The sequence below is a fragment of the Mastigoproctus giganteus genome, chromosome 9, assembly GCF_048544385.1.
Source record: "Mastigoproctus giganteus isolate SK-2022 chromosome 9, ASM4854438v1, whole genome shotgun sequence".
In the NCBI taxonomy this organism is placed as follows: Eukaryota; Metazoa; Arthropoda; class Arachnida; order Uropygi; family Thelyphonidae; genus Mastigoproctus; species Mastigoproctus giganteus.
The window spans coordinates 95,986,029-96,009,120 of NC_143583.1; the positions used below are offsets into that span (position 1 = coordinate 95,986,029).

At 38.8% G+C, this 23,092-nt stretch overlaps 2 protein-coding genes across 2 annotated transcripts in view; one reads left to right on the forward strand and one right to left on the reverse strand.

The window, feature by feature from the left end:
• The window catches only part of LOC150080566 (uncharacterized), a 58,980-nt gene that overhangs the window by 12,821 nt on the left and 23,067 nt on the right, over window positions 1–23,092 (forward strand). Inside the window, exons 4-5 of the mRNA XM_090381198.1 lie at window positions 152–230; window positions 7,383–7,434. Of these exons, the coding sequence (XP_090237324.1) occupies window positions 152–230; window positions 7,383–7,434 (131 nt within the window). The remainder of the gene's footprint in view (window positions 1–151; window positions 231–7,382; window positions 7,435–23,092) is intronic.
• LOC150080567 (trafficking protein particle complex subunit 2-like protein) overlaps window positions 558–23,092 on the reverse strand; it is a 109,697-nt gene continuing 87,162 nt past the window's right edge. Inside the window, exon 5 of the mRNA XM_090381200.1 lies at window positions 558–589. Within this exon, the coding sequence (XP_090237326.1) occupies window positions 586–589 (4 nt within the window). The 3' untranslated portion in view covers window positions 558–585. The remainder of the gene's footprint in view (window positions 590–23,092) is intronic.

Consider the following 23,092-nt stretch of genomic DNA (forward strand, 5'->3'; position numbering starts at 1 on the left):
ACACTTTACTGCTAGTAGTAATGATTCATAATATAAATGTGATGCAAACACACACAAATGTTTATTTCCGAAAGGTAAGCATTTTTGATTTCATGTTCAGTTGCCTTCATGGTTGTAATGTATATTCAAAGAAATGACAATTTTTCTACAGGGCTAAGAGAAGGCAGCGTATACATCCAGAAATAGATGCCCTTCAGTTTCCAGAAATAACCATCGGAATCCCCAAACCAGTAAGTTAAAATGTAACTTTAGTCATGCAATTCATAATACTTGAAAAATACAAAATATAAACATGAAGATTTGAAATTAAAAACACAACTCCTGTGTAAAATTTTTAAAAATCAGTTTATTCTTAATTGAGTCTAAATATGCATTACACTTGGTTTTTTTTCTCTCCTCTGCTCTTTTGGTATTTTGCTGTTTTCACTGTTAAAGAAATTCCAAAAGATCAAACTAACAAATGTTTCTACTGATTAGAGAATTCTGTATTCAAACACACCTATCACTGCCATTCACTTCAATAACATTTCAATTTCTCCCACTTAACAACTTTTATGATGTACTTCTCCCCCTCCTGAGTAGACTTTACCTAGGGTATTTAAGGTTAAACAATGAGGATAGTGAAAACGAAAATTCCAACGAAGCTGAACTACTAAGAGTAAAATACATTTTAAAATTTTTTTTCTTTTCCCTTGTGCTTAACATATGCTATAGCATTTTGCAATTATTGTGAACAAGTTGTTAAGGCAGGAGTAATGCAAAAAATTTACAGTTACCTAATTACCTGATTTATAATTACCTGACTTTTAAATATCTTCTGTTTATTGTAAATTGGTGTTTAGTATACACCGTGCTGCCACTTTATTAGGTACAACTACCTAGTACCGTGTTGAGCCTCCTTTAGCCTTCAAAACAGCATGAATTCTTCTAGGCATGGATTGAACAAGATGCTGAAAACGTTGTGCAAGAATGGCGTACCATGCAGACATTAGTGTGTCACGCAGTTGCTTGAGATTCGAGGGAGGTGTAGGCCTGCAGCAAACAGCCCTTTCCAGCTCATCCCAAAGATGTTCAATAGGATTGAGATCCGGGACAGAGCAAAGGACAATGACTTTTCTTTGCTGCCACTGCAGCAAAGAAAAGTCATTGTCATGTTAATGGAACCATTCCATAGTGATTCAGGCTTTGTGCACCGGCGCATTAACCTGCAGGAAGTAACCGTCTGACTGAGTTTAAACTGTCAACATGAATGGATGCACTTGGTCAGCACAATGTTTAGGTATGATGTGGCATTCAGACGTGAATCTATGGGTATCAATGGACTCAACATGTGCCAAGAAAACATTCCCCACACCATAACACTGCCCCCACCACCTTGCACAGTAGTCATCAGACATGACAGGTCCATGGATTGATGTTGTTTTCACCACATTCTGATCCTTCCATCAACATGATGCACCAGTAACTTCAACTCGGCAGACCAAGCAACTGTTTTCCAATCCTCGCTAGTCCAGTGCTGGTGTTGCTGTGCCCACAGGAGGCGTGCTCTCTTGTTCTTCATTGATAACAAAGGTACGCGATGTGGCCGTCAGCCTGTTGTAGCCCATTCATGACAAAGTGCGACTAGTGGTCCATTGCGATATTTTGTTCTGAGCACCAAGGTTGTATTCTGACATGATGTGCGAAATTGTGGCCAATCTGTTTGCTTGCACGATTCTAGCCATCTTCCTCAGACCTCTCTCATCAACAAGTGATTTTCTTCCACAGAAGTGCCATTGAGAGGATGTTTTCTGTTTATTGCACCATTCTCGATACATTCTTGAAACTGTGGTGTGTGAAAAGTTCAGGAGAACTGCTGTTTCAGAGATGCTTTGTCCAGCACGTCTTGCACCTACTACTATGCCACATTCGAAGTCCGTGAGATCACTCCTTTTCCCCATTCTTGCTAGGTTTGTATGCTTAACTGATACTAGAAAGGTTTTCTGCTGCATTTATATCCACAACTGTGGTCATGTGAATTGCAACGTTGTGGGAAACCCATTTGTGTGCACAGCAGGGGTGTACCTAATAAAGTGGCAGCACAGTGTATCTTGACTTTCAGAATCTTGAATAATTTTACTGCAAAAATAAATTATTATTTTTAGGTAAATAAATTAAAATAATAAAAATAAATTATTATTTTTGCAGTAAAAGCAAACGGATGAGGAAACAAATCTATTAATGTTGTCTTAGAAAGAATGAAAGAAAAGTTCAATTTATAATAATTTTCATTACATGGTTCTAAATATATTTTTAAATTTTTTGGTTACTAGTTTTTGTTATTTTTATAATTTTCTAAATAGAAATACTTTCAAATATGGAAAATGAAACTGTGCAAAGATATCTGTGACCGGAGTGCATGGTTGGTTTGGAACCCTCCTTTCCTTTGTTATAGCTATGTTATACCATTTAAGAAACTGGGGGACCCACTTCTGTGTTGGGGCCCAGGTGCTTCACATCCAGTGCACCCCTCACGCTTTTACATGGATCTAATGACAAACAATAGGTTTAAGGTGCTTGTATACAAAAGTAAAGAAAAAAAAATAGGCTGCTCAAATTCACTTACTAGGCCGCCTTCTCTTCTTCCATTAGTTAGATGGAGTGGAAAACCAAGCAACTAACCTTGAGTCACCTATTATTTTCTCACTGCTATGATGTAGATATTTTCTTGATGAACCTATTTCATTCATCATTATTAATATTAGTATTAGTCAGTGGCGTATCCAGGTGTCATTGGAAGGGGCATGGCAACCAGGTATGTGTTTTTTGTTTTTTTTTTAGAATGCCTCCTGCATTCTTTTTCTTTAATTGGATGCACTTCCTTAGATTTTGTGTGTTTCCTAACTGACAGCATAATCCCCCCCTTTCCTATCCTGTCTGTCCTTTCTGTACACCTTGTACTCCCCAAATTCCAATTCTGCATCCCTTATATCTGAGTGGCACCACGTCTCTGATATCCCAACAATATCCACCTTGGTTGTCTTAACCAGCACTTCAAATTGATCAAATTTATTTACTGTACTCCTAGCATTGGTGTACATGGAAATATTCATGCAGCTGTTCTTATTCTTAGTTACTCTAACACAGCCCATGTATTTACTTGTTTCATGACTCCCAGCAGTTAATGAAATCCCCAGCAACTTGCTTTCCGGACTGCTGCAGTGCAAGAATCATTTCCACCTCTGCCTGCAGCTACTGTTAATTTATTAATCTGTGAATCCCCCAAGCTAGCAGTTTTCCAACCCACCTAACGTTGCCTCAATAGCATCAGCAAATATTTTTGCACCCTTTCTGTTTAAGTGTATCCCATCCCTGTAGAAGCAATCTCTCCTGTTAACAAGCACAGACCACACTGAGAAAAATTCTACCTCATGAGCCTTGCACAATCTCTCCAGGGCCAAATTGATTGACAAAGCTCTCATCATATACTCCCTCCTATCGTGTCTTGGTAGGACTGCAGACACTGTCAAATTTAACCCTAACTTGCGACTTTTTTTCAACACTGACTTGTACTTGCTAAGTAAATCCGTAGATCTCCTATACTTAATGTCATTAGTGCCAACGTGTACAATGATATCACCTTTTGTGCCCTTAAAAGATGATATCTGCTCTACAACATCATCAACTTTTGTTCCTGGCAGGCATACCCTGGTCCTATTCCACCTATCCTTTTTGCACAATATATTTCCCATTTCCCTGACCGTTGAGTCAGCAAGCTTGTAAAGGGCTGACTCCAGTTAAAATGCAACCCAATTTCCACTACAACAAAATAAATTTTCTAAAGGATTTACTAGTGGCCGAAAAGTGAGTACACAATGTACAATTGTGCAATTATTTTAACTTAAAATTTTAGTCAATTTTTAGTTCTTCAGAGGTAAACTTTTGCCAGAATATATGATAATTGTTACTAGAGGAACTAATAGCTGTGTTCGAGTGTTTCTCTTGTTATTGTTTTTTTTTTATTTCTTTGTAATTGCCAAAAAAAATGTTTTTTATTCAATGAATGGAAGCTGTCTCTTGGAGATTGTATGAAATTTTTCTGAAACGTTTGCTAAGTTTGGCTGCCGATATGTCACGCACACCTGCTTGTGGTAGCCCTGTGATGACAAGCTATGTGAAATATAATGGATTAGACTGGTGATGAAACTATCATTCTGCTAATCTGTCATCTTGGGGTTGTTCAAGAATCTCATGGGAGAGGCAGAGTTTGTCGTTTTGCTATTTGGCTCAATGAAACACTGAAAAATAAAAGCTGAATGCATGTAATGAATAATCATAAAAATATATGTATTTTATATGACTTCATGCCATAAATAACCTTCAGGTTAGCATTACCATTAGCATTAGTAGAGGCATATGATGCAAGAAAGCAAGCTTATTCAGCATCAGCCAAAAAAAAAAAAAAAAAAAAAAAAAACCCACTCCCATTTCACCCCTCCGTTCGTTCGAAATACCTGTCCAGTTGAGCTTTAAATTTGTTTAGGCTATCAACTTCAACAACAAGTGATGGAAGTCGGTTCCACCAACCAACCACCCGTTGGCCAAAGGCAAATTTCCGCACATCTATCCGACATCCGTCCTTCCTCAATTTGAATTTATGCCCTCTGAGGTGATTATTCTGAGCAAGATGAAGAATCCCATTGGCATTGAGCATGCTCAAACCATTCAAAGCCTTATACACCTCTATCAGATCACCTCGCCGGTGCCTAGTCTCCAGACTCTGTAATTTGCAAAACTTAAGCCTTTCTTCGTAAGAGCAACCCTTTGTTCCATTCACTAATCTTGTTGCCCTTCTCTGTACCCGTTCCAGCAGCTCTACATCCTTCTTGAAATGAGGCCTCCAGACCTGTATACAGTACTCAAGATGTGGCCTAACCATTGCCTTATACAAGGGAATAATCACCTCCTTATCCCTGCTAGAAAAATTCCTGTATATCATTGACAAGACACCATGAGCTACTCTTGCAGCTCGTCTGCACTGCTCAGAGAACTTCATATCTGCCTGCACAATTACCCCCAGGTCCTTTTCATTCTCCACCACTGTCAGTGTAGTACCGCAGAGTTGATACGTTGCTCTGGGGTTACTGTTTCCCATATGTAGTACTTTACATTTGTCAATGTTAAACTTCATTTGCCACCTCTCAGCCCATCTGCTCAACCTTTCCAGATCCTGTTGCAGCAGCATAGCGTAAGTAGTGTCCTTAACAACCCTGCCAACCTTTGTATCATCTGCAAACTTGGACATTAAACTTGATATCCCATCATCAATATCATTCATAAACACCGAAAACAACAACGGACCCAACACTGAACCCTGAGGAACTCCACTAATAACATTAGTCCACGTTGAGCAGTGTCCATTGATTACCACTCTCTGTCTTCTGCCACTCAACCATCCCCTTATCCATAGCAGCAATTTGCCTCCAATGCCACACTGCTCCAATTTGTGCAGCAGTCTTCCATGTGCAACAGTATCAAAAGCCTTTCTAAGATCCAAATATATAATATCAAAGTTATTCCCTGCATCCAGTTCTTTTGTGACTACATCATAGTATCCAATCAAATTGGTCAGGCAAGACCTGCCCTTAACAAAACCATGCTGCGTCGGAGCTATAACTGAATTCTTGTCTAGATGATCCTGCAGTGCATCTTTAAACAGTGCCTCCATTAATTTACCTGGAACAGAAGTTAAACTAACAGGTCTATAATTACTTGTGTCAGCCTTTGATCCTCCTTTGTGAATTGGGGTTACATTTGCACATCTCCAGTCTATGGGTACCTCCCCTGAGTCCAAAGAAGCTCTCATAATTATGGCTAGGGGTTTGCTTACTTTCTTTGCTGCCTCCTTTAATATAACTGGATAGATCCCATCAACCCCAGGTGCCTTTTTTATGTTTATCCTCAACAATCTCTCCTCCACTTTCCTCTCAGTTATTACAAAATCATCCAGCTCACTGCCAATGTTTACTTTACCTACATCATTCTCCTTCCTGAATAACTCCTCATGCGTGAATGTAGATGCAAAGTACTCGTTTAGATTGTTAGCCACCTGAGGAGGATCCTCAACTGTTGAACCATCAATATCCAGTGGACCAATCTGATTCATCCCTTTCCTTCTCGAGTTTAAATATGTAAAGAACTCTTTTCTGTTTTTCTTTGCATCCTTTGCCAAGGATTTTTCGTAGTCTGCCTTTGCCTGCCTAATCTCCTTTGTGACTTGGTTACAGACCAACTTATATCTATCATAGGCTTCCATGTCACCCATTAATTTGTATGTATCCCATGCATTTTTCTTCTCTGCCACATGTCTCATTAGTTCATCTGACAACCATTTAGGCCTAAACCTTGAACAATATTTCTTAGTTGGTATGTAAAGCCTGGTAGCCTCCAAGATTAGTTCCTTGAATGCTTCCCATTTTGAGTTTGCTGTTGGTAACATCATCAGTTGGTCCCACTGTATAGAATTTAAATACTGTCTGAGACCATCATAGTCACCTTTACGAAAACAAAAACCCTTCCCTTTACCTCTGATGGTACTTACCCCCTTGAGTAAATCCCACTTCAACACACTGTGATCACTGCCACCTAGTGGTTCATTTATCTGCAGATTCTTAATGCATGAAGAATCACTACTGATAATCAGATCAAGAGTATTGCTCCCTCTTGTTGCCTCACGAACATGCTGATGTAGAAAACAATCATCCAATAAATCCACAAAAGCCTTGCTAGTGTGCGAGTGACCAACCCACAAATTCCAGTCAATATCTGGGAAATTAAAATCCCCCATTATAAGACTCTCTGATTTACTGGCCCACTCTATTTCCCTGTACAATATCTTATTATACTCATCAGAGTCATTAGGCCTATAGCACACTCCTACTCTCAATTTTGATTTCCCTATGCTTATGTCACACCAAACTGACTCGACACTGCCCTGTCCATCGATGTCGATGGGCTTCACCTCCTTGGACTTTATGTGTTTCTTAATTAATAGCATAACCCCTCCTCCCCTCCTGTCCTGTCTATCCTTTCTATACACATTGTATTCCCCAAATTCCAGTTCCGCATTACTTATATCTGTGTGACACCACGTCTCTGATATCCCAACAATATCTGCCTTTGATGTTTTGAGCAATACCTCAAATTCATCAAAGGTTGCACAGACAATGAAGGATGCAGCTAAAAAATAAACAGTTAAATAAAAAAGTAGCAATTGCCATTATTTTCATTAAGAAAAAATAGCTTATTAAATTTCTGTGTTACAAATCACATTGAAACAAAAATATCTTCAGAAATATGAATTTTTCTACATTATTTATGGGAATATCATTTACTTTGCATAGTGCACTCCTGACACTCTACATCACCAAAATGAAAGTTGTTTGGAAATGAGAGGTGAGTGATTAAAAACATAATTTAATTTCTGAATTTTCATTGAAAAAATATTTTCCTGTGCAAATTTATTGTAATTTGTTTTTCTTTTCAAAATGCATTAATCTTTCATAAGTAAACCACATTTTCACATCATATTGCCTTGGTGTTAACTATTACAAATAAACAGCATTTCCTTATTGATAAGCATTATTGAAGAATGCACTAATATTAATTACTGCATCCAAATCTCTTTAGGCAGTTTGAATGGGCTAGCAAGTACAACTGTCTCATTGTGGATGACTTCAACCTGCTTCTTATAGAAATTGGTCTTCTGTGAGCTCACGCCTGCTAACGCTTCAGCATTGAATGTTTCTCATCAAAATTAATTAAATAAATGAACAATTTATACTATGGAATGACCACATATGTCAGAGCAATTTACAACTAATTATTTAGTTGTTCAGTTTACAACTAATCAATTTAAATACATGTACTACTGCACTCCCAAATTTGCTATTCGGCTATGGAAAATTAATATACTGTACTTTATTGATGGATTCTGTCATTATCAATCAATCATGCCTCTTTGAAAATTGTGGCATTTGCACTTTCCTAAAAAAAAGAACTAACTGTAGACTCTAGAAGAACAAATGTTCTATACTGCTCTTGTTCAAAAATTTAGCCCCAGGGACTCACATCTGGTGAGTATGGGCTTGGCAAACCCAGTCCTGAGCTGGATATCATCATTCTTCTCTTTCTTGGTGATTCATTTCTACTTCTCTCTCTCTCTCTCTCTCTCTCTCTCTCTCAGGTAACTTGGGATTTTTTTTTTTTTTTTGCCTGGTGCAGCAGAAGCCTTAGGCTTCCTTGTACCATATGGCTAATATTGGACCCTTTCTCTGACTCACCATCATAACGTAGTAATATAGAATCAGTCTTTTTGCTGTAACAGTTTTTCTCCATCTTTTGCGTTTTGCCAAAAAAAAAAAAAAAAAAAAGCAACACTTTGTTAACATTGGAATTTTTTAACCATCAGTCACGCAATATTGATTTGATCCCCACAATATTTCAACAATTTGTGCATCACATACTCTGTCCACACAGTTGAAACTCCTAATAGCTGATTTTAAAATGTTTTCTTTGAATTCTATGCTTAAAATTCCAGAAATGTCTGTTAATCATCATACGATGCACATGTTATGATTGACATATGTCATGTTAATCATCAATTATATGCACATGTTGTGATTGACATATGTCGTGTTAATCATCAATTATATGCACATGTTGTGATTTACATATGTCATGTAGAATTATTGATAGCAGTCTTGCTTTACTGCCGCACATTTTCCTCCAGTTGGTAATGCTCTCTGCCTTTGTGACATTGATGAACCATCTCAAATTAAACTGTTGATGCACATGTTTCATGCAGTGAATACTCCTTTTACTGACAGGCCAGCATCTAATCACAGTTCATTGAAGCAAGTGGTTTTTAAATTTGCATTCACTCAATAACAGATCTAAAGGGAGTTTTAATTGTCAAAAAATAATTAAAAGTATATGTTTTTAATATAGAACATGACTAAGGCGCATTTAGGGCTAGAGCCTCAAGCTGCGAACAAATTTAGACTATGTATATAAAGTGCTTAGCATCATAATACACAGCCATTTCTGAATAAACAGAAAATTTTTAAGGTGGCATCGTTTTAGGTTATATCTCATATTGTGAATGCCTTCACAACGAGTTGCCATGATATTGCACTACTTCGAATAAGTAACGCTTCACCTAAGGAGAAGACTAGTGTTACTTATTCTCAGATAGGTACCACCACCCAGACAGCACTGTTTCAGGGCTATTTGGCCCTTCGTCAGTGAGTGGGTAGGTACCCAAGTGATGCAATGATGGCAAAAACAGTTATGAAGTATAACTCCACAATATGAGAGATGCCTGATGGTGTATGATGTATTTAGACTAAGGCGCATTTAGGGCTAGAGCCTCAAGCTGCGAACAAATTTAGACTTATGTATATAAAGTGCTTAGCATCATAATACACAGCCATTTCTGAATAAACAGAAAATTTTTAAGGTGGCATCGTTTTAGGTTATATCTCATATTGTGAATGCCTTCACAACGAGTTGCTAAATTTGTTCGCAGCTTGAGGCTCTAGCCCTAAATGCGCCTTAGTCTAAATACATCATACACCATCAGGCACCTCTCATATTGTGGAGTTATACTTCATAACTGTTTTTGCCATCATTGCATCACTTGGGTACCTACCCACTCACTGACGAAGGGCCAAATAGCCCTGAAACAGTGCTGTCTGGGTGGTGGTACCTATCTGAGAATAAGTAACACTAGTCTTCTCCTTAGGTGAAGCGTTACTTATTCGAAGTAGTGCAATATCATGGCAACTCGTTGTGAAGGCATTCACAATATGAGATATAACCTAAAACGATGCCACCTTAAAAATTTTCTGTTTATTCAGAAATGGCTGTGTATTATGATGCTAAGCACTTTATATACATAGTCTAAATTTGTTCGCAGCTTGAGGCTCTAGCCCTAAATGCGCCTTAGTCTAAATACATCATACACCATCAGGCATCTCTCATATTGTGGAGTTATACTTCATAACTGTTTTTGCCATCATTGCATCACTTGGGTGGGTACCTACCCACTCACTGACGAAGGGCCAAATAGCCCTGAAACAGTGCTGTCTGGGTGGTGGTACCTATCTGAGAATAAGTAACACTAGTCTTCTCCTTAGGTGAAGCGTTACTTATTCGAAGTAGTGCAATATCATGGCAACTCGTTGTGAAGGCATTCACAATATGAGATATAACCTAAAACGATGCCACCTTAAAAATTTTCTGTTTATTCAGAAATGGCTGTGTATTATGATGCTAAGCACTTTATATATAGAACATGAATGTTTCACAGTTGGGTTCAGAAAAGTTTGAAAATATAGGTGGCATCAAAAAAAAAATTAACAATTTTGAATTATTTCTTGCTGATTTTTCAAATTTTCATGCACACAGAGGAATTTCAAATTTTTGCATGCCTAACTCATGGTTGAAAAATTATGTGAATTCCTTCCTATTTTCATTAATGGATATAACCATAATAAACATCTGAGAGTAGTTTGAGGTAATTGTTTAGTTAGCCATAAAAATGCAAACTTTATCATACAAGTTTTTCATTTCACATGCAATGCATGCAATTCAGCCTAGAGATCATACCCTCTCTCAGTTTAGAAAGAAATCGATATTAATAAAAGAACATAAGTTAATTAAAAACTATCAGTAAAGATTTATATTCAACAAAAATAAATGGACAGGGTGATAACTCCTCTAACATGCATTGCTAGTAGTCTAGAAATATGAGCCAGAACAGAACACTGCCTTCCCCTGTCAATAAATTAATTAATATATCTGAAATTAGTTTGGCAATCAGCTAACTTTGTTTTATGAATTCTCAAGACCAAAATGTGTTTCCTAACAGCAGTCAATAGTCTGCTAGCTCTAAAGGCGCCTCCGTAGCCGGGTGGGAAGGAGCAGCAGTGCGTAGCACACGCTTCTTGATTAGACCGGGGTTCGAGCCCGTCACCACCAAATATGGAGGATGCGGAAAGGTCAGGGAATGACCACTGCATATCCCGGAGCAATATGGCCTTAGTTGCTAATGCTCCTAAAAAAACCAAATAACAACAACAGCTAGCTCTAAACGGATTTCATAGATAGCAAGTTGCTAACTGAGATTTGGAATTAAAAGACTGCAGCCACATCTGCAGTCTAAATCTAAAAAAGCATCCACATCTAAATCAAAAGCATGGAATTTATGGGGGATGCTCTGGCCCATAAATTCCATATTTTTGATTTATAATTTCAAACTTATGTTAACTGTATTAAATATTAAATATATTCTTCTTCCTTCAGAAATAAAAAATGAAATATTATTTAATCACTTAAATACAGTAAACCCCCGCTATTCGCGGTATCTGTTTTCGCGTATTCGCGGTCGCTGATTTAATATAAAATGGAACCTAAAAGAATGTGAATTTTAAAGCGCTGTGATCATTTTCTGCCATAAAAAACATGGGCGTGGCTAAAATTATCTTTCCCGGTCAAAACAGCGCTCATTGGGTGGGGGGAGAGGGGTGAAAAAATCGCGAACGTGGATGTTTCCCATTAATCCTTGTTCAGTATGTGTTATGCGCTTGTGATGGATGGTTTTGTTGTTTGCTTTTAATTTATATGCTTATAAATTGAATAAATTTATCAATTTATAACTTGATATGCTTACAAAAGTGATAAATCTACCGTTTTGCAGTGTAAAACAGACTTCTTCGAGTGTGTTAACGGAAGAAAGTTACTTTATTGTGGACAAGTTCTTTCTAACCCCTACAAAAATATGGCTACGAATAACAAGGGAAATGTGAAAATATCAAAGGTGATGACATTAGTGAATAAAATTGAGTTATTAGACAAAATTTCTAATTGACTCATTGACTCATGCTCTGTAAATTTGCTCTGTAACTCGATGTTAAATTAGAAAAAATGGAAAAGGCTTTAAATCTGTGGATAGAAGACCGAACTCAAAATAAAATTCTGTTAAGTTCACTCATCATTCGTGAAAAGGCAAAACTCCTTTATCAACACTTTAGCGAAACTGGTGATAGCACTGGCGGGATAAGTTTTTTAGCTAGCAAAGGCACTGGTTTGAAAGATCTGTTTGAAATTTCTAATAAATATTACATTTAATATTAAATTGTTTCTTATTTTCATTTTGATGCCTTATGCTTGCATTTCACTATGTACTGTCTATGTACATAGTCATATTATGAAGGTACATATAATATATACATAGACAAAATTTTAGACTAGTTTTTCTTATATATTTCATACTTTGGAATGGAACCTCTTTATTACTATGGGAGCCATAACTCAGTATTCGCATTTTTGGTATTCGCAGCATTTCTCAGGAACGTAACCCCTGCGAATAGCAGGGGTTTACTGTATAATTATATTTGGAGAACCAATTTTTTATCCAATAGTCAACTAATTACTGGATGACAAATCAAATGTCATTTAATTTGAAAACAAATTAAAAAACAAAAAAAAAAAAAAAAAAAATTTCCAGTACTCTATCATTACTGGTAAAAAAATGCACCAGACTGAATATGAGAGAATATTCAGTCTGGTGAAAAGCGAGAAAAAAAAAAAACCAGTTAAAATCTCTCTATCTGATGGAGCTTCAGAAATGCTCTTTACGGTGTCATTTTTATAAAGAAAACTATAGTATTAGTAGTGGGAAATCATGCAAGAAAGCAAACCTATAGACCATCGGCCAAAAAAAAAAAAAAAAAAAAAACTACCCGCCTCACCTGTCCCATCCCCTCCATGAATTTATATAATTCTTCTTTGAATTTATACAAACTACCCACTTCCACAACAACAACAAATGAATGATTGCTCCAACAGTCAAGCATCTGCTGGCTGAAGGCAAACTTCTGTGATCATACTGCAGTTTGCATAACTGAAATCTTTTTTTGGTAAGACCCTTTTGTTCCATTCAACAATCTCATTGCCCTTCGATGCACCTGTTCCAGCAGATCTACATCCTACCTAAAATGAGACCTCTAGACATATAAGCAGTACTCAAGATGTAGCCTAACCACTTCCTTGTACAATGGGATGATCACCATCTTATCCCTGCTAGAAAAAATTCCTGTACAAGTATATGAGCTGTCCTGTCAGCCTGTCTGCACTGCTCAGAGAATTTTATATCTGACTGCAAAATTACCTTCAGGTCTATTTAATTTTACACTACCCTGAGTATAGTACCACATAGCCGGTATGTTAATCTCAGACTACTGCTACCCATACGCAGTACCTTACATTTGTGAATGTTACACTTCAACTGCCATTTCTCGCCCCATCTGCCTAACTTTTCTACATCTTGTTGCAGTAGCTTACCTTGATTACTGTCATTAACCTGCCAACCTTTGTGTCATCTGCAAACTTACACATCAAATCTGATATGCCTTTATATCATTAATAAATACACTGTGCTGCCACTTTATTAGGTACACCCCTGCTGTGCACACAAATGGTTTGTCCCACAAAGTTGCAAGTCACATGACCACAGTTGTTGATATAAATGCAGCAGAACAACCTTTCTAGTATCAGTTAAGCGTACAAACTGTAGCAGGATTGAGGAAAAGGAGTGATCTAATGGACTTCGAACATGGCATGGTACTAGGTGCAAGACATGCTGGACAAAGCATCTCTGAAACGGCAGTTCTCTTGAACTTTTCATGCACTACAGTTTCAAGGGTGTATCGAGAATGGTGCAACGAACAGAAAACATCCTCTCAATGGCACTCCTGTGGAAGAAAATCACTTGTTGATGAGAGAGGTCAGAGGAGGATGGCTAGAATTGTGCAAGCAAACAGATGGGCCACAATGTCGCACATCACATCAGAAGACAACCTAGGTGCGCAGAACAAAATATTGCAACCGACCACTAGTCACACTTTGTTGCGAATGGGCTACAACACCCAATGGACACATCGCATTCCTTTGTTATCAGTGAAGAACAAGAGAGCATGCTTCCTGTGGACACAGCAACCCCAGCATTGGACTATCGTGGATTGGAAAACAGTCGTTTGGTCTGACGAGTCAAAGTTCCTGGTGCATCATGTTGATGGAAGGCTCAGAATTTGGCGAAAAGAACATCAATCCATAGATCCGTCATGTGTGACGACTACTGTGCAAGGTGGTGGGGGCAGTGTTATGGTGTGGGGAATGTTTTCTTGGCACACATTGGGTCCATTGATACTGATAGATTCACGTCTCAATGCCACATCGTACCTAAAGATCTTTGCTGACTAAGTGCATCCGTTCATGTTGACAGTTTATCCTCAGTCAGTAGGTTACTTCCAGCAGGATAATGCGCTGGTGCACAAAGCCCGAATCACTATGGAATGGTTCCAGGAACATGAAGATGACTTTTCTTTGCTGCAGTGGCCCGCTAATTGTGCTGATCTCAATCCTATTGAACATCTTTGGGATGAGCTGGAAAGGGCTGTTCGCTGCAGGCCTACACCTCCGTCGAATCTCAAGGAACTGTGTGACACGCTAATATCTACGTGGTACTCCATTGCTGCACAATGTTTTCAGCATCTTGTTCAATCTATACCTAGACGAATTCAGGCTGTTTTCAAGGCTAAAGGAGGCTCAACGTGCACTGGGTAGGTGTACCTAATAAAGTGGCAACACAGTGTACAGGGTGATTCACTACCAGTGCGACAAACTTGCAGGAGGTGTGGGGGCACAAGGACGAATCACATAGCATTGCAGGGTCCGAAATGCCTTCGTCATGCGGTAGAGGACTTTGAACGAGAGGTCGCATGAACAGCCATCCCGCTGGAAGTCGGCATTTGCGTACCGGTTCCCGAAGCAGTAGGATGGAAGAGTATTCAAACGTTGAACTGGCAGACATGTACCTCGCATATGGAGCTGCAGACTGTAACAGGCGCGCCGCTCTGCGCTTGTACCAGGAACGTTTCCCGCACAGGCGTGCTCCTCATCATACGATTTTCGCACGTGTGCACAGAAGGTTACGTGAGACTGGTTGTTTCACGAGAGGTACTTTGAATCGAGAGTGAACGACGAGGATGCCAGACAATGAGGAGAATGTCCTATGTCTTGCAGAAGGCAATCCGAGTACTCGTACTCGAGAGATAGGCCAACAATTGGGTATTTCCCAATCCACTGTATGGAGGATACTGTCAACAAACCAAATGAGTTCATACCATCTACAACACATCCAATCATTGGAGCTTGCGGATTATCCACTCCAGAGGACTTTTGCTACTTGGTTTCTTCAACAGAAACGGTTCACAAGTGACTCCACTATTTTTGCTGGAACAGAAGTGAAGCTAAGAGGTCTGTAATTACTCACGTCACCTTTTCATCTGCATTTGTGAAGTGGGGATACATTCCCACATCTCCCATCCATAGGGATCTCCCCTGAATCCAAAGATGCTCTCATAATTGTGGCTAAAGGGTTGCTTATTTCCTTTATGCCTCCTGTAATATAATTGGATAGATTCCATCCACCCTGGATGTCTTTTTCATTTAGCTTCAACGGTATCTCCTACACTTTTATCTCTGTTATCACAAAATCATTTAGCTCCCTATTAGAGTTTGATAAACAACTAGCATCCCCTTCCCTAAAGAATTCCTCATGTGTGAATTTAGATACAAAGTTAGCTATTCAGTTTTTCAGCATTGTGAGCAGGATTGTCAACACTCAGATCATTGACATCAAGTGGACCAATGTATTTCAACCCCTTCCTTCTACTGTTAATATAAGTAAAGAGGTCTTTGCTACTTTTCTTTGCCAGAGATTTCTCGTAATCTGTGTTAACTTGCTTAATCTGCCTTTTGACTTGATTACAGACTAGTTTATATCTACAATAGGCTTCAGTATCACCTGATAATCAATTTCGCTTACATCCATTGAGTTTTACGCCTTGATATAATTCTAAAGTTACCTCTCTCAGTGCCTCCCATGTTGAATTTGCTGTTGGTAACATCATCAGTTTGTCCCACTGCATAGAATTATTTAAAATGGTCTGAGACCACTGTAGTTACCCTTATGAAAGCAAAAGTATGAAGTTATTACCACATTGACCAAGATTTTTGGAGCTCTGCGAATGCTAAGATTTCATTTATATTTAGTTTTTTATTGACTTAATTGTTATACTAAATTATTTTCTATAAGTAACTTTATAGTTATAGCCAAGCTCCATGGTTTATTTTTGAATTTAGATAGCAATTTTGAAAGTTAATACTTAGTGTCCGTAGATTTTACATTCGTAACTTTCTGCCATTGTTATACGACACGGAATAGCATAAGGTTTAATGTAAAACTAGTTAGCGAAAAATGTAGCACTGTATTAGAAATCTGTTAGATTAGTATAGTATCATCAAATAATCAGTAAAATTTATTAATCTTATTAAATTCCATTGTTAATTAAATTATAGTTAACGGAATCATGACCCAGACTAGAGCAGCAAAGCAATGTTCACAGAATAGCCAGAGTGCTATGGCTTGCAGGAGAACCAAAGGAGACAATTCTCCAACACACCACAGTCTAAAACAATGCGCAAAATGTAAAATGATTGCAGACCTGTCTACAACAGGACATGATCTAGCCAAAAAGGATGTCTTTGTGTGTGTGCTAGTTGCAGAGACTGTGAAGAAATTAGGCACCAACTCAGCATTCTGATGGGCATCTATGAGAGTTTGAGGTGTAGGGTAAATGCCCTCAAAGAAATTAATATGAGGGGCCCATCAAGCTCTCAGCTGCCCAACTTGATGCCAGAGCTCACTCCTGTGCATCAGGAAAAACAGAGGCAAAATCCAAGGTAGAATGTGCTGGTCTCATAGGAACTAGTTATTGTCGGTGAATCTCTTGTCAGGGAGACGGGGGATATATTATGCAAAAAGGATAGGACCAGGGTATGTCTGCCAGGGGCAAAAGTTGATGACGTTGTAGGGCAGATATAATCTTTTAAGTGCACAAAAGGTGATATTGTTGTACACTTGGCACTAATGACCTTAAGAGTAAGAGATCTGCAGATTTACTTAACAAGTACGGGTCAGTGCTGTCGCGAGTTAGAGTTAAATTTGAAAATGTCTGCAATTCTGTCCAGACACGATAGGAGGAAGTATATGATGAGAGCCTTGTCAATCAATTAGGCCCTGGAGAAATTGTGCAAGGCTTGTGGTAGAATTTTTTTCAGCATGGTCTATGCTTGCTTAGAGGAGAGACTGCTTCTACAGGGATGGGATGCAATTAAATAGAAAGGGTGCAAGAATATTTGCTGATGCTATCGAGGCAGTGTTAGGTGGGTCGGAAAACTGTTGGATTGGGGGAATTCACAGAATAAAAAATATATGGTAGCCACAGGCACAGGCAAAAGTGATTCTTGCACTGCTTCTATTGTAATGAGCAGCATCCTGGAGAGCAAGTTTCTGGGGACTTCTAGATCTGCTGGGAGTCATTATGGAACAAGTAAATACATGGGCTGTGTTAGGGTAACTAAGAGTAAGAACAGGTGCATGTATACTTGCATGTACACTAATACTAGAAGTATAGTAAATAAAATTGATGAATTTGAAGTACTGATCAAGACATCAAAGGCAGATATTGTTGATATTGTTGGGATATCAGAGATGCGGTGTCACACAGATAGATATAAGCAGTGCAGATTTGGAATTTGGGGAGTACAATGTGTACAGACAGGACAGACAGGGTAGGAAGGGAGGAGGGGTTATGCTGTTAGTTAAGAAACACATAAAATCTAAGGAAGTGCATCCAGTTGACACGGGTGGACAGTGCAATGTTAAGTCTGTTTGGGGTGACATAAACACTGGGAAGGGGGAAATGAGAGTAGGAGTATGTTATAGGCCTAATGACTCTGATGAGTAAATTGAACAGTTGTGCAGAGAAATAGAATGGGCCAATAAATCAGAATGTCTTGTAATGGGGGATTTTAACTTTCCAGATATTGACTAGAACTTGTGGGTTCGTCACTTGCACGCTAGAAAGGCTTTTGTGGATTTATTGGAGGATTGTTTTCTACAGCAACATGTTCGATGGGCAACCAGAAGGAGTAATACTCTTGATCTGATTATCAGCAGTGATTATTCATGCATTAAGAATTTGCAGATAAAGGAACCACTAGGTGACAGTGATCACAGTGTACTGATGTGGGATTTACTTAAAGATGTAACTACCATCAAGGGTAAAAGGAAGGGTTTTTGTTTTCGTAAAGGTGACTACAGTGGTCTCAGACAGTTTTTAAAATCTGTACAGTGGGATCAACTGATGATGTTACCAATGGTGAATTCTAAATGGGAAACCTTCAGGGACTTAATCTTGCAGGCTACTAGGCTTTTCATTCCAACTAAGAAATACTGTTAAAGGTTCAGACCTAAATGAATGTCGGATGAATTAATGAGGCTTATGGCAGAAAAGAAAAATGCATGCGATGTATATAAATTATCAGTCAATACAGACGCTTATGGCAGATATAAGCTAGTCTGTAATCAAGTCACAAAGGAGGTTAGGCAGGCGAAGACAGATTACAAGAAATCTTTGGCAAAGCACAAAAAGAAAAACAGCAAAGAGTTCTTTACTTATGTAAACTCTAAAAGGAAGGAAATGAATCAGATCGGTCCACTTAACATAGATTGTTTGACTGTTGATGATCCTGTTCAAGTAGCTGATAAACTGAATGAGTATTTTGCATCTGCATTCACACATATCAAACTCTAACACGGAGATAAGTTATTTTGTAATAACTGAGAGCAAAGTGGAGGAGAAATTGTTGAAGTTAAACATAAGAAAAGCGCCTGGAGTTGATGGGATCTATCCAGTTATATTAAAGGAGGAGGCAAAGGAAGTAAGCAAACTCTTAGCCATAATTATGAGAGCATCCTTAGAAGGGGAGGTCCCCATGGACTGGAGATGTACAGATGTATCCCCAGTTCACAAAGGGTGACACAAATGTTGTTATTTATGTTATGTTATTTGTTTTTTTTTTTTTTTTGTTTTTTTAGGAGCATTAGCAACTAAGGCCATATTGCTCTGGGGATATGCAGTGGTCATTCCCTGACCTTTCCACATCCTCCGTATTTGGTGGTCATGGATCTAATCAAGAAAGGGTGCCTCCTTAGCTAGGTGGGAAGGAGCAGCAATGCAATGCACACGCTTCTTGATTAGACCGGGGTTCAAGCCCATCACCACCAAATACGGAGAATGCGGAAAGGTCAGGGAATGACCACTGCATATTCCCGGAGCAATATGGCCTTAATTGCTAATGCTCCTAAAAAAAAATATATATGTAATCAAGAAGCGTGTGCTATGCACTGCTGCTCCTTCCCACCTGGCTACAGAGGTGCTATGACACAAATAATTATAGAAATATTAGTTTAACTTCTGTTCTGGGGAAAATAATGGAGTCACTGGTTAAACAGTTAAAACAGGATCACCTAGACAAGACAGCAGTAATAGTTCACACACAGCACAGGTTTGTTAAGGGGTAGTCTTGTCTGACCAATTTGATTGAATACTACAATGTGGTCACAAAAAGGAATGCAAAAAATAAAAAATAATGTGGATGCAAAAAATAAATTTGATATCATATACTTGGATTTCAGGAAAGCTTTTGACACTGTTACACATGGAAGACTTCTGTACAAGCTGGAGCGGTGTGGCATTAAGGGTAAGTTACTGCAATGGATAAAGGGATGGTTTAATTGGAGATGGCAGAGAGTGGTAATAAATGGACGCTGCTCTACGTGGACAAATGTTATTAGTGGAGTCTCCCAGGGTTTGGTGCTGGGCCCATTGTTGTTTTGTGTATTTATCAATGACATTGATGAAGGTATATCAGGCCTAATGTCCAAGTTTGCAGGTGATACAAAGGTTGGCAGGGTTGTTAATGACAGTAAAGACAGTATGCTACTGCAACAGGATCTAGAAAAGTTAGGCAGATGGGCTGAGATGTGGCAACTGAAGTTTAACATTGACAAATGCAAAGTACTCCGTATGGATAGCAGTAACCCAAGAGAAACTTACCAACTGTGTGGTACTACACTCAGGGAGATCGAGAATGAAAAAGACCTGGGGGTAATTTTGCAGTCAGAAAATAAGTTCTTTGAGCATTGCAGATGGGCTGCCAGTGCAGGTCATGGAGTTTTGTCAATATATATAGGAATTTTGCTAGCAGAGACAAGGAGGTGATTATCCCTTAGTATAAGGCAATGGTCAAGCCACACCTTAAGCACTGTATACAGGTCTGGAGTACTCATTGTAGGAAGGATGTAGAGTTGATAGAATGAGTACAGAGATAAACAAGATTGGCGAGAGGAACAAAGGAGTGTGCTTACAAAGAAAGGCTTAAGTTCTGCAAGTTGCAGCAGCTGGAGACTAGGCACCTGTGAGGTGATCTGATCAAGGTGTATAAGGCCTTGAATGGTTTGAGCAGGCTCAATGCTAACAGGATACTTCCACTTGCTCAGATTAAGAACCTCAGGGGGCATCGATTCAAATTGAGGAAAGACAGTTGTAGAATAGATGTGCAGAGACAGTTGTAGAATAGATGTGCAGAAGTTTGCCTTTAGCCAGCGGGTAGTTGATTCCTGGAACAGACTTCCATTTTTTGTTGTGGAAGTTGAGAGCTTAAATAAATTTAAGACTGAACCAGACAAACATTTGGAGTGACTGGATGGGTGAAATGGGTAGGGGTTTTTTTTTTTTTTTTTTTTGGCTGATGCTGTATAAGCTTGCTTTCTTGCATCATATGCCTCAACTAATGCTAATGGCTCTTCCCTTTACCCTTGGCAGGAGTTATGTCTTTAAGTAAATCCCACATCAGTACACTCTGGTCACTGCCACCCAGTAAATATTTTACCTGCAGATGCTTAATGCATGAACAATTGCTGCTAATAACATGATCAAAAGTATTGCTTCCTCTTGTTACCTCTCTAATATACTGCTGCCAAAAACAGCCATCCACTAAATCTACAATTGTCTTACTACTATGTGAGTGACCAACTCACAAGTTTCAGTCAATATGTGGAAAGTTAAAATCCCCTATTATAAGACATGGGGGCATGGGAGTGCAGTAGTACACACCCTTTGAGTAGACCGGGGTTCAAGCCTCTGACTGCAAAATGCGATTGATCTGTAAACCCACACTGGACCAGCATGGCAGATTATGGTTCCTTTCTCTAAACATATATCATTGAGGAGGCTTCCATCCTGCATTGGATTGATAATGGTTGCAGTTTACCTTTTTTTTTTTTTTTTTTTATTATAAGACATTTCGATTTACTGACCCACTCTATTTCTCTGTATAGTTGTTTGTTATACTCATCACAATCATTAGGCCTGTAGCCCACATTTCTCAAGAGAGCAAAGTCTGCAACAATATCTTTCTTGAACCAATCATAATTGGTCACAATCATAATCAGCTGTCGAACAGATAGTCCAAACATAAATCTACAGACAAAAAAGTCCTAAGTAAACTAATGTTTGAATGCGTGCTTTATATAATATAAAATGTGTATATTGCAGTGAAATTTAATTTTCAGTGCAGTGTGAACTTTAAAAATCACTTGCTTTTTATGAAAAATTTTCTTTCCCTACTGTTCTTCATAAAGAACTGTTTTTGCCTGTTTTGGCCAAAAGATCTCCTATTTTCCTCCTATTTATAGTTAACTTTACTGTGGGGATATTACCTACATGTTAATGTCACTACGACTTCTAATAAAAGAAAACATTAAACCAGGTAGCAAATACAGCAAATTACTTCTGTAGTTGGCGCCTCCGTAGCCAGGTGGGAAGGAGCAGCAGTGCATAGCACACGCTTCTTGATTAGACCGGGGTTCGAGCCCGTCACCACCAAATACGGAGGATGCAGAAAGGTCAGGGAATGACCACTGCATATCCCGGAGCAATATGGCCTTAGTTGCTAATGCTCCTAAAAACCAAACAACAACAACTTCTGTAGTTAACGTGGAACTTGGTTGAAGTAAACACTCAACAGGACAATGCACAACTCCCTGCCCAAGGAGATGTATACAAGAATGGACACCACTTCTATAATAAACAGATAATTAGATAAATGGGAACTAGCAGCTCACAAGCACTTCAAAGGGGCATCAGCATTTGACATTAGCATTAGTAGAGGCATACGATGCAAGAAAGCAAGCTTATGCAGCATCAGCCAAAAAAAAAAAAAAAAACCATTTCATCCCTCCATTTGTTTCAAATCCCTTTACAGCTCAGCCTTAAATTTATTTAGGCTGTTAGTTTCCACAAAAAAAGATGGAAGCCTGTTCCACCAATCAACTACCCGCTGGCTAAAGGCAAATTTCCACACATCTATTCTACAACTTCTTTCCTCAATTTGAAACTGTGCCCCCTCAGGTTCTTAGTCTGAGGAAGACGAAGAATCCCATTCAGCTTGCTCAACCCATTCAAGGCCTTGTACACCTCAATCAGATCACCTCGCCGATGTTTACTCTCCAGGTGCTGCAATTTGCAGAACTTAAGCCTTTCTTGGTAAGAACACCCCTTTGTTCCCCTCACCAATCTTGTTGCCCTTCTTTGTACTCGTTCTAGAAACTCTACATCCTTCCTAAAATGAGGCCTCCAGACCTGTACACAGTACTCTAGGTGTGTCCTGACCATTGCCTTGTATAACAGGATTATCACTTCCCTGTACCTGCTAGCAAAATTCCTATATATCATTGACAAGACTCCATGACCTGCACTGGCAGCCCATCTGCACTGCTCAGCAAACTTCATATTTGGCTGCACAATTACCCCCAGGTCTTTTTCACTTTCCACTTCCCTGAGTGTAGTACCACCCAGTTGGTACGTTTCTGGTATGGTGGTTTGTACCACCCAGTATGGTATATTTGTGAACTCTAAAAGGATCATATTTTAGTCATTCACTGCTTTCCGGCAAAATGTCAGTGGATGTTATTGTACAATCCAGACTAGACAGAAAATAATGAACAGAACTCTAAATTATAAAGTATGTCATGACCACAACTCAGTGTAGGTTTAATTTAATTTTAGTTTAAATAAGC